The sequence below is a fragment of the Papilio xuthus genome, unplaced genomic scaffold (genome assembly GCF_000836235.2).
Source record: "Papilio xuthus unplaced genomic scaffold, Pxut_1.1 DF825946.1, whole genome shotgun sequence".
In the NCBI taxonomy this organism is placed as follows: Eukaryota; Metazoa; Arthropoda; class Insecta; order Lepidoptera; family Papilionidae; genus Papilio; species Papilio xuthus.
This window is the reverse complement of record NW_013532703.1, coordinates 7,771,392-7,784,247: the sequence shown is the minus strand read 5'-3', so window position 1 is coordinate 7,784,247 and position 12,856 is coordinate 7,771,392. Positions and strand designations below refer to the sequence as shown.

Genomic DNA, 12,856 nt, shown 5'->3' with positions numbered 1-12,856 from the left:
TTGTTTTTTTTTCTACTTCTTACTATTACCTTACTACTATTATAAATTCGTAAGTTTTGATGTTTAGATGGATGTTTGTTGCTATGTTTCTCCAAAACCATTTAACGGATCTCGATTGAATTTGGCACAGATGTAGAATATAGACTGGCAGAACACAAAGGCTACTAAGGTTTTTTATATCCACGCAGACTGAGTCGCGGACGACAGCTAGTCAATAAACAATAGAATTAGGCATTGATGCTTAATTTATAATGTGTAATTATATTTTTAATTAGTAGTTGTTACTTTTAATTAAATCGTCAATAATTAAATAGGTATTCCCCGTGTCTTTCTACGTAAGGGCTGATAATGAATGCCCACAGGCAGTGGATTATTCTTTATTTCATATAAATACAACACAAATCGTAGAATGTATTGTCAATCTATACTATAGCAATAAATACACATACGTTTTTATAAATATTTATTACAAATATGCATAACATATATCGAATTCATAAAATAGCCTCCATTACAATTTTGGTTTTCTTTAAATGATAATTTTTTAACAATTATTACAATATATAAGACATATTAAATCTTGTTCTCGGTGACTCTGGTGCCGTCTTGTAGGTTAGTGTTTGTGTTGGTGCGGGAACTGCGACCCAGTGATGGACTCCTTACATGCAGCATTGACTCCACCAACACCTCCTCGACGAACGGCTTGCCTTCTACATCTGAAAGGTATGTCACGTTAAAAACATCCTATATGTGATGGTCAACGGGTTCTATGACGTCCTTTGGCATAATTGAATAAGTCATTATAAATTTTATCTTTCGACGTTCATTGCAATCCTAACGAAGTACGATATAATTTCTTTACTACATCTTTTTAATTAGTTATGACATTTTTCTTTTTTAATATTGATAAGTACAGCTTTTGTTAATCTTACTCTCTTAGTAATATTATAAAAGCGAATGTTTGGATGGATGGATGGATGTTTGTTAGAATGTATCTCCGGAACGGCTCAACGGGTCTGACTGAAATTTGGCATAGATGTAGAACATAGTCTGTAACTTCGTGCGAATGGAATCGCGGACGACAGTTAGTCTTGTTATATTTTTTAATGTTGTTCTTTCACTTTGTAACCAACGGTAATAAAAATAAAAATTAATTTTGTTAATTAAAATAAAAAAAACTTTACTCTATAGTTTAAATGTGATTGATTGTATTTTAATACGGAGAATTAAACATAAATATAAAACTAATTTAAATTCCTGCCCTAACTACGTGTCATTCATTAAAATCTTTAAAGCCATTGGTAAATATATTGTTAGCATTTAGAGAAATGGGTATGACTTAATTAAAAAAAAACTGGTTATAAATAATACTAAGATCTAATAGATCAATACATTTGCTTTCGTTCATAGACATTCATCATCAGCTCACTATACGTCTCCACCGAGGGGCTCGGAGCCTACCCTCAGTTAAGGGTGAAGTGAAGTTGACTTCACACATATCTTTGAATTTCTTCTCAGATATGTACAGGTTGCATCACGATGTTTTCCTTCACCGTAAGAACGTCGAATAAATGTACATATGTAAATCGGAAATCGAAAAACACATTGGTACATGGCGGGATTCGAACCCAGGACCTGCAGATTGCAAGTCAAGTGCTTGCCCACTGAGCCACTGACGCTCCTAGCTATAGACATTGATGGAAGTTTGGTTAGTCGACAAATCTTATTTTTCAAGTTATAATTCAAGTATCATTATACAACCAACTGTCGCCAGCGATTCTGGCCGCTGAATTAAATAAGTTAATACGTAGCCTATGTGTCTATGCAGACTATGTTCTACATCTATGCCAAATTCCATAGAGATCTGTTCAGCCTTTCTCATCTATATATATAAAAGAAAGTCGTGTTAGTTACACTATTTATAACTCAAGAACGGCTTTACCGATATGGTTGAAAATTGGTGAGGAGTTAGCTTAGAGCCAGGAGACGGATATAGTATTATTATTATTTTTTCGAGTTTTTGCCTTAAAGAGCTGCTTTTTATTTAACTTATCTATATATTACGTTTTTTTAATATATCCACGCGGACGAAGTCGCGGGCGACAGCTAGTTTACAATATTATTAAGAGTAAGATGTTTCACTCTTTCTTTCACCAACGTAACAATATTTTTCTTCAAAAACAATTACTCATAAATAAAACATGCTGAGTCATGCTACAGGTTAAAAAAAATAAACAAATAAATGGCATAACAAAAGAATTTAATTCACTACTTGTAATACGCCCTTGATAAGTTGGCCTCTTTGAATAAATATGTAAATAAAAAGGGCTTTAGTGCGCACTTGACTGGCCTGTTTTTGTTTAAAAACAATTTTGATCTATTTCTGTAAACAATAATAGTGCGATTAATGTGTAATGTAGCGGAACAGGTTCTCTAAAGATGGAATTAGACCTTATTATGTTGTATATGCGTAGCCTGAATTGCACTTAGGATAGTCGTATATATCATCATACAATCAAATGAAAAAAATACTACGATTTTATAAAATTATCATTTTTTTTTTCGTAAACGTTAATAATTTTCTCGAAAGCCAGTGTTTGCTTACAACCATATAATTTTATTCTTTTAGATTCGATACTCGAATTCAAATCAAACACACAAAATGATACAAAACACGCGTTATCAAAGTATTTGTTGGATCATTGCCATCAATGTACTATAATTCTAAAAAGGGACGTAAAATGCGAGCGAATCAATTAATGCGCAGAATGTTGTTCTTTGTTGCATTTAAACATTAAAATAAGAATAAAGCAAGTACGCTCAAGATCCGATTTATCAACAATTAATGGAAATTACCTGGCGCTAGCAATCTATTGAACTTAAAACTTTAAATAATGAAAGTAGGAATGTTTCTCACCTGGGTTTACTTGTAGTTTTGATTGTGGTGCAGTTTTGACAAAGGAGATAGATATGATAAAGAGCGACAAGAGTATTATGGCACGCATCGTGACAGACGGACAGAAACTGCGCTTTCGAACGTCTATCGGTGCATGTTAGTTGGTAGGGTTATTCTGTAACAACTTTGTAACCAGATCAATAATAGTAATTGACATATAAGTTGGACTAGCTTTTTTCCGAGTCTGTCCGCGCGGAATTAAAAAATAAATAATTAGTAGCCTATGTGTTCATCCAGACTATGCAGTAGCAGTACTGTAGCTATCTTCTAACAAACATCTGTCCATCCATTTAATCATCAGCTATACGTCCCCACTGAGGGGCTCGTACCCTAAGTTAGGGGTGACCATCTATCCATCCATACATACATCCAAACATTCGCATGTATAATATTTAGTAAGAAGTAAGATATATTAATTAGACTACTACAAAGCTTTATTACATAATTGATTTCTTACAATTACTTAGTTAATTATGTGCGCATAGCAGGTCGTAGAGTACAAAAGAAAGGATTACCTTTTTGATTAAGTACTTTTATTATTTAAGACTTGGAGCAAATATTTTTATGAGAATAACTCTGGGCAACGGTTGCATAACTATAGAGCCGTGGTGAATGTTGACGCCGCGCCGTTTGGTTGCGATTCCTTATTGCTCCATCACAGGGCACAGCGGTAAGTTAGTGGGGGCTATGTCACCATTATCACACGACGAATATATCTGATACTGGTAATTTTTTTTATAATTAAGCCTGTTTTTAAGTCAGTAACAAACATCGCGAAAGCAAACAGCCATTGTTTGGTTAGTAAGATTTGGTTTCTCGTAGCCAGAATATCTGCTAAACGGTTTATGCTGATATATTCATAGCTTATGTATTTTTTTTTAATTCTAGAAGTTATGTGAGATAGTGATATTAATTTATTATAATACCTACAGTTTACTTTATCGAATATTTGTTGTACTTACTAGTATGTACTGCTGCGTTACTTCAAATTGCGCAGTTAACACTTTTAGCAATCGGAGAAGTGGTTTGTTATTGTAAAGTGTAAAAGGAAGAAAAACAGTTGGAAATAAAAAATCCTTGTCTGAAAATTAAACTTTATTCGCAATTACTAAAGTTTAACTTAATATTTAAATCACATTAATTACATGACATTGTTTTTGTTTTATCTGTACTAAAATATAATAAATTGACTTTGAAATAAATTTAAATTAATCTTAAATATAAAATTATACTGATTTGTTTTAATCATGACACTAATAGGAATTTCTTTAATAATTTATTATATTAATTAACTAGATAACCAAACATTTTGCATAGTTGAAAATGCTTCTTTGGGGTCAACGAACGAATAATTAAAATCTTATCATATTATCTGTATTTCTAGAAACTTCTTGAAGAAAAAAAAACTAAAAACTCATAAATTTTTATGAATTGTGTCTTACTGATATATCTTGTCAGCTAACTGTGGGTTTCGGAGACCAAAATCTCCGCTTAAATCATATTTTTATCTGCGTTTTGTCAATGTTGAAAGACAGGAATGCTAGATATAGTTTTAAGTATCAGAAGCCCACGGTTAATCGTGATAATTTAATGTACGCCTCGTAATTTATTACCACACGTTTAAAAGCTGATCTAAATTTTGTTGCATAAAAGGATTTTTCAAAACCGGTTTTAACGGGTTCAAGCTATTTATCATATTCCTAGCAAACCAAGGTTCTACATTCGGTGGTCGATAATTAATTGGAGGAAAGATGAAATTGTTAAACATTGGCATTATTGGATCCAATCTTGGAATGTTTGGCCAATAAAATGTTGGTGATTTGGTATAAGTAGATGAAGAAACTGATATAGATCCTGGTTTCATCTGGATAGAACCGGTTGCTATGCCTCTGTTGTTATTTATAGGATATGTGTACATCATTGTGTCTCCATTTTTCTTTACAGTCATTCCAGGAGGAGTGTAAAAGTTTAAATCACTGAATGGGGTTTGACCATTGGAAGTATGACCAACTACGCTAACGCCAATACCGTTATCATTTTGGATTGTCACGTATCCTTGATATCCAACACCTGATATATTTGTAACGGCACCTGAAAATTAAACAACCAATTTTTTAGATCTTACTAATATTATAAATACGAATGTTTAAATGGATGGATGGTTTGAAGGTATTACCAGCACGGCTGAATGGATCTCGATGAAATTTGGCATGGATGTAGAACATAGTCTGATTAGAAGGACACATAGGCTACTGAATATGTTTTTTTTTATTCCATGCGAACGAAGTCGCGAGCGTTAACAGTATGTACTTAATTGTAATTTTTTTGGTTATACATTGATCCCTTTTGTTAAAGAAATGTTACCTTTGCAAGTTATTGTCGTAAAAGTAATAATTAAACAAGGATAAAGAATGATAGACATCTTGTCTAGCCTAACTTAAAATGCAAGCGGGTCACACGATCTCTCTCTTTATATCCTCATCTTAAATAACAACTTTTCGTTTATAGGTTAAGGTCTGTAATACACGGAGAGCATAAAATGAATTTAAATATATTCGGATTGAAGAGTTAATCTTAGTAATATTGTAAACGCAAAAGTTTATATGGATGGATGGATGGATTTATGTTAGAAGATATCTCCGGAAGGGCTGAATGGTACTAGATCAAATTTAGCACAGACATAGAACATATTCTGGAAGAACACATAGGCTACTTATTTAGTTTTTTTTTTAATTCCGCACGGACGTCAAGTCTGTTATGTTTACAAAACTGGTGCATTAATTATGGTTAAGTTACAATAAATTAATAAGTAAAAGAATAAACAGCTATTTTAATTTATATCTTTGTAATACAAATATTTATAGCATACTGTGTAGGACTGACTTTAGGAACAGTTATAACCTTTTTACTTATCAACCTGTATCTATCGCTTTTACAAATTAAAAAGTTGTAGTCACTAATATAGTATGTTACTATTAATTTATATATTTCTAGTTAATTACATTAAATAAATAATCAATTAAGGTCATTTACCATTTAATTATTCTATTATATGTATTTAAATAATTAGGTAATCTTAAATTAAATAATCAAATGGATTGTTGACAAATATCTACCATCTTCACAAAACATTTCCAATTAGATGTATGAAGTTATAACTTCGATACCCTTTATATGTATTTAAAGATGTTTTATGCTAATTAAATAACGTTAAATAAAATGAATTCTTCCAGTATTTTAGATAAGGATCTTATAATTGAGATGTCGTTTGACTAATTAATGTATATGATTTCAATCGGAATATGAACAGAATAACATAGGGAATTTATAATTAGAATGAAATGCAGTAAAAAGCTGTTTTCGCTTAGCGATATTTAACATAATAAGAGCAAAATAATAATATTTATTTATTGCCACAATCAACGAAAAAAAAACTACAAAAAACAAGTTAAATTAAATAAATTGAGGATGTGGCAAAAAAAAAGGTGGCCAGCTCAGCTGGTGCAGGGAGGGCTTGACCAATGCGCTGGTTTTCAGCTGGCCCCTTTGTTTTCACACCATTTGCACAGCACGAGGTAGGGTAAGGAGTAATAAAAACAGATACAACGAAAAAAAAGCAAAAACGACAATTAAACATTAGAATTTTGATTGATTTTTAGATTTTTAATTACTCTATATATTTAAAATATTAATTATTCCTGCATTAGTTGAGAATACCTAGGGAATTAAATAGGATTTATTATAATTGTATGTGGAGCGTCGGTGGCTCAGTGGTCAAGCATTTGACTTGCAATCTGCAGGTTCTGGGTTCGAATCTCGTCATGTACCAATGTGGTTTTCGATTTCCGATTTACATATGTACATTTATCCGACGTTCTTACGGTGAAGGAAAATATCGTGATGCAACCTGCACATATCTGAGAAGAAATTCAAGGATATGTGTGAACCAACCCGCATTTGGCCAGCGTGGTTGACTATGGCCTAATCACCCTAACTTAGGGTAAGCTCCGAGCCCCTCGGTGGGGACGTATAGTGAGCTGATGACGAATGTGGATTTAGTTCCAAATTTTTGCTATTACCAAAAACTATATTCAAGTTATTTGATCCCAAAGCTTCCAGATAAGAAAAAACATCGTTTAATTTAATAAAGGCAATTTGTTTAATGTAGTATAGTCTCAACAAATTATGTTCTCTTACTTCTAAGTAATAAATCTTTCAAACGCTCGAGGCGAAAATGATAATTCATTCTTTGCATACCGAAGCCTCACTTTGATACAAGCGACCGCGTAAGATAAATTACAAAATGCAAGCTATTTGATATAACATTCATACTTCGTTCCTCAAGTCCCAGATTTTGAGGACATAAATATTATTCTGTGGAAATAACTTTAGAATTTACGCTAACTTGTGGCTGACCCTCCCAACTAATTTGAAATTATACGTGATCAAAAATTTGATGTTTGTCTCATTTTATATTCTTATTATTAATAATATTTATGCGAAAGTACAGATGGATGGATGTTTGTTAGTAGATAGTTAATTCCAAAACAGTTAAGCTGCTCTGGATTAGCACAGAGATAGATTACTTTTTGGAAATGCATATAGGCAACGCATATTTACTTATCCTAAAGGGTCGGATTAGAGAACTAACGATAAGTAATATTAAATTTTACAGTACTGAAATTATTATTAACAGAAGATAGAGTAGGCATAGGGCATTTGTGCTATTTGAATGCCATAAAATTGGCAAAATTAAAATAAATAATTTTTGAAGATTTGGAAATAAAAATAAAGTATTTTCATAGACTCCCTTTAATTTCAATTTCTATAAATAAAAAATGCAATGCGAATTTGAATTAAATTAATTGTAATAAATATTAAAATAAATTATTATAATTTAAGAGGTTTAATAGAAGCCAGTATTGTAGGCGTTGGCATTGGCTGCTTGGAAGCCTGGAGCGTTCACACTGCTGGCGATGCTCTGCTGCACCTGGCTGCCTCTCTGCTTGATGGTCTGTGCGGTGCTTGCCTGGTAGTTGCCGTAGTTCTCCGCGGCCGCGACCGAAGCTTGAAAGTTGTTAAATCTGTCGAGGGTTTGTGCAGACGATACGGCGGTTCCCTGGTTACCGATGTTCTGAGCCGAGGATACAGCTGATCCATGACCGAATCCGTTAGAGTTGGCAGACGCCACCGCGGACTCGTAGCCTAGGCCGTTGTAGTTCTGTGCCGAAGCTGCCGCGTTCTGATACTGGTTGTAGCCGTTGTTGTAAACATTGGAAGTGGCAGAACCGAATCCGTTGTAAGAGTTGGCAGCTGCCGAGGAGCTCGCCGATCCAAAGTTGTTGAAGTTGTGGTTGATAGGTTTGCTAGGTTTTTTCGGCACTGTAACAGCTACTTGGGCGGGTTGGTGATGAGCTATGGTGGCGTGTTGATGGCTGACGGGATGCTGGACTACATTATGTTGCTGTGCCGGTTGCTTCACCACACTGTATTGGACGAGTGGCACGGGTTGCACCAGAATATTGTTTTGATGGGCTGGTTGTCGTACTACAGTGTGTTGAACGGTCGGGTACTGGATTGCCTGTGGTGCCTGCGCGAAAGCAGTGCCGCTGGCGTAGTTGTTGTTAGCGTTAGCAAAGCCGGAGCCGTATGCTTGCGCGTCCCCGCTCTGGAAGGAGCTGGACTGTCCGGACGCGTGCCGGACACCTCCGATGTCGCTGGCAAAACCGCTGCCGAAGCTCCAGGCTACACCCGGAGACCGGCCCACACGGAATACACCCTCGGGAAGTTCGACTAGAAGCAAAAATTAGGATCGTTAAATATTGCAGCTGTAGTAAGCTCTATCTGCGGAGAGTACGTTGTTTTTTAAACTACTTTTTTCAACTGTTATTTATTTATTTTTAATAGCTTTATATTGCACTTACCGATTTCAACAGGCGCTGCATGGCAGGCCGCGAGCGCCGCTACTAGGACGATAAACTTTGCCATAATGTCTGTTGCAAGGACGAGTATCTCCTTCCGTTGTACCGGTAGTGGATGTCCGTGAATCATATCTCCGTGTATATATACTACAAAATGATCTCCCCACTGCTTCATCTCGACTGGGTCATAGATAATGACGAGAAGACGTTGACACCCATAACATTATCGCAAAAGTTACGGTAAATTAATTTAATATCGCGATGCTCTGATATCATAAATTTCTCGATAAATCCATTAAATTATTAATTGGCCACATCGTCCTTTCTCAACATATTACCCGAATGAATAGATTAATGTGTTTTAATAGTAATCTAAAATAATAGCTCAAAAGTTTCAAAAATTCCGGTAGGTTTTCGATTATTTAGAGTTATTAATAGTGTTTTGTGATAAAATTCTTAGATTTTACATCTGTTATACAGAATGTTTTATAATTAATCAACATAATTTAAAAAAAATAAGCCTTTCATTTAAAAAGAGTTTGAATAAATATATCCTAACAATCCGAGCACTAATCCACTGAGAAATCCATTAATTCAAATTAAGCATGCGCCTATATCGTTCAACATCACCCTCTAGTAAAAACTTTTCTTAAATTATAATACAACGAAATGGTTAAGCGTTATAAACCAAAAAACTGAATTACTTGGCGATCATCATTTCCCTTTCAATCACATAGGGTACGCGCGTAAGTTTATTATAATAGCATTACTGTTTTTACTTCTGAAAAATGAAAAACAATTAAATATTTATTTTTTAAATAAATACAAAAAACTCGACATTTTAGTAATAAATAATACATAAAATAAATAACATAAAACTTTAAGTTCTTGTTAATTGGTAGATTTAGACATTATTAATTAGAATCCTTTGGCGCGAATAACGCGCTTTCATTACAAAGTCAAGTGTTAGAATCATTAGTGAGGGGACATAAACGTCGACATTTTAGTAAGGCTAGTGTTGTGCCAGTACATCGGCACAGGATTTACATTCGATTCAGTGACACTGTCAGGTGTTAGGTGAGTAGAGGTGAGGTAGTAAGGTGTTACTACCTTATTACTTATATTCTTACGGTGTCTTTAATTAGTCTTTTATAAATTAATTTACTACATTGTAAGAGAAAGGTCATGATGAGTTCGATCTGGTTATTCAAAGCCGATGTTGCATTATATTCGTATTATCAAGTGGGGTAGACCTTTATTTTTCGGTAATAAATGAATTACAGTGGTATATGAAAAGAACGGACGGCCGATGGGGCCGAAAAGTCTTTGAGTGGCGGCCGCGGACGGGTCGACGCAGCGTAGGTAGGCCTCCCGCACGATGGACCGATGACCTGGTCAAGGTTGCGGGAGTGCACTGGATGCGGGCGGCACAGGACCGGGCATTGTGGCAATCGATGGGGGAGGCCTACGTCCAGCAGTTGACAAGTTTAGGCTGAATATAATAATAATAATAATAAATATGAAAAATCTGTGAAACGGCAATTTAAGCATATTATAAAAACTGTGCATATTAAAAAAAATATATGTACCGAAAAATAATGTCAGATACCGTTCGATAGATTTCTTAATAAAATTAAATTAATTATGTCATTAAGTTTTTTAAAGCTCTCATTAGTTTGAATTTCTATAATTCAAGTTTTGATCCAGTTTTTATTTTATTGTTATTTACGAGTATAGTTATGCTGTGAGATATAAAACGAATTGAATAAGGTCATAGAACTGTGATACATTTTACATGATTATATTGACGATAGTAACCGCTATCTTTCATAAAATCTGTTATAATAAAATATATGTTTTGACAAGGCATCTTCATATTTCATCATTAGAAATTTCATCAAAATATAAATAATAAAAAAGAATTGTATATAAGAAAAATATCAAACGGAATTAACAAAATTTATTTGTCATTTAAAAGATTTGCATTTATTAAAATTTTTAATTTATGTTTGTTTCAAGACAAAGAAAACAGAAGAACACAAAATATAACAATGGATTCAAAAATTTTATAACTATGAGCTAGGCATGACACGCCTAAGTTATAATCATAAATATATCAAAATAAAAGGCAATAAAATCGTTATATATTTATAGCTTTACACTATTTTTGATCGTTAAATTCAAAAATATTTATAGGTGACAACTAATTTTTTTTTTATAAGAGAAGGGGGCAAACGAGCGGCGGGAACACCGAGGTGATCAACACATGGACATCTGCAACACCAGAGGAAATGCGTTGCCGGCGTTTAAGGAAATGGTATGCTCGCTTCTTGAAGGTCCCTAAGTCGTATTGGTTTGGAAATACCGCCGAGGACAGACCGTTCCACAACGCGGCTATGCCAGGCGAGAATCGCACCGTTGTGGAATGCCAGCCATCCAGGTGTTGTGGATGGAACCTGGCGGTCTGTCGTGTCGTCCGATGACGGAACTCGGCGGCAGGAATCGTTCCTAAAATTAATTTCCAAGATTTTCTTGTAACAAACATGTTAAAAATAAAAAACATTGAAATAATTTCTAATATTTATTCGTTAATCGTAGATATACCAATTTCATTGCATCGAACATTACACTTTCAAGTCAAATTATTATCACAGATCGAGTTAATAGAATCAATATTAATAATTATATTCTATTGATTACTTCTATATCCTTCATCACGTCCATATCCATTGTAATTCGGTCCATTCTCATTGGTATCTTCATATATTGGTTTAGTATCTTCACCTTCATCGTAATAATTACCAAAAGATCCTCGGTAACCATAACCACCATTGGGATATCTATCACCTCCATAATAGTTGCCATTAAACTGGTTATTGTTAGCACCGTAACCATTACCAAAGTAACCTGGTCTCCCATAAGAATCATAACCACCACGGTTTGGGTAACCTCCATTGTATTGGTAATTATTTGGGTAATAACCAGTACCTAAACCTCCACCGCCTGCATTTGCTGATGATTGTGATTGGCTGATGCCGATGTTTATTGGAGGATAACCTCCTTGTTGGTTCTGGTAGCCATAACCTCCGTTATAGTGTCCACCTCCGCCATGCTGCCCGCCTCCACCTCCGCAAAGTCCTAGTACAAAACAAAGCTTCTTTTTCAACAATAACGTGCGTGGTACTCTCGTGTGAGCAATCTCTTCAGTTTCTGAAATAAAATAAAGTTCATTTAGGTTTATTGTAGTATAGTTATTAAGATTCTAGTTAACGTCAAATTAGAAAAGTATAAAGGCGAAGCATAGACTGAAGCGGAAATTCTTATAATCTAAAACATAATATACAAATGGCTAAGAATATAAATTGGTCATAGATACATTAAACATATTGGCTTTAAATGTTAAACAAATTTTAAAAAAAAGTCTATTCCGTCTTTATTTAAAACACTAACTAAATTGTAATTGTAACTAGAACTACTTTTACTATCAAAAGAAGTTCCAAAAAAATCAAGGACGTGAACATAATTATATTAATAATCGTTTAACAATATAACGGAACTTATATTAATGAAAATAATATTTCGATATCAACCAATCAGCACAGAGTATCGAAAGTAGAAACATTAATAACACACGAAAAAACTTAATTATAACCTTTAGTGGCTTGGCACAGACTCGCAAGTACGACTACAAAAACTATTGAGTTCATTTTTACTATGTTATACGATATGTTCCGTTATCAGATGTGTTATATTTTGTACACTTACTAGCATTTTTATAGGTCAATCCGAGGTCTTATCCCACGCACTTTGACATTGGAAACAACTAAATATTGTTTCCTGCGGAAATAATTGATAGGCAAATTAAGAATCAATGCCCTTATTTGGATATTCGGAAATTATATTAATTCAATTTGTTATGTAGATTATACAACTGGTTTTGCTATTATTATTCGCGAGTCACGTTTAAAAAAAACCTGTT

At 34.0% G+C, this 12,856-nt stretch overlaps 3 protein-coding genes and 1 long non-coding RNA gene across 4 annotated transcripts; all 4 read right to left on the bottom strand.

The window, feature by feature from the left end:
- Nucleotides 1-540: 540 nt before the first annotated feature.
- Nucleotides 541-3,051, bottom strand: LOC106124187 (uncharacterized). Its single transcript, XR_001228190.1, has 2 exons — nt 2,918-3,051; nt 541-716 (listed from the first exon to the last, which is right to left on the bottom strand). It is a non-coding gene; the product is annotated as an uncharacterized LOC106124187 (long non-coding RNA).
- Nucleotides 3,052-4,240: 1,189 nt separating this feature from the next.
- Nucleotides 4,241-5,392, bottom strand: LOC106124226 (uncharacterized). The gene is made up of 2 exons (XM_013320690.1): nt 5,321-5,392; nt 4,241-5,047 (listed from the first exon to the last, which is right to left on the bottom strand). The coding sequence occupies exons 1-2, from the start codon at nt 5,376-5,378 to the stop codon at nt 4,566-4,568; spliced, it is 540 nt and encodes a 179-aa protein (XP_013176144.1). The 5' UTR covers nt 5,379-5,392; the 3' UTR covers nt 4,241-4,565.
- Nucleotides 5,393-7,752: 2,360 nt separating this feature from the next.
- On the bottom strand, nt 7,753-8,964 carry LOC106124654 (uncharacterized). The gene is given in 2 exon segments (NM_001312243.1): nt 7,753-8,749; nt 8,881-8,964. Coding segments are annotated over 2 exon segments (951 nt in total). The 5' UTR covers nt 8,945-8,964; the 3' UTR covers nt 7,753-7,862.
- Nucleotides 8,965-11,445: 2,481 nt separating this feature from the next.
- On the bottom strand, nt 11,446-12,612 carry LOC106124236 (glycine-rich cell wall structural protein-like). Its single transcript, NM_001312610.1, is given in 2 exon segments — nt 11,446-12,087; nt 12,530-12,612. Coding segments are annotated over 2 exon segments (576 nt in total). The 5' UTR covers nt 12,585-12,612; the 3' UTR covers nt 11,446-11,566.
- Nucleotides 12,613-12,856: the final 244 nt, after the last annotated feature.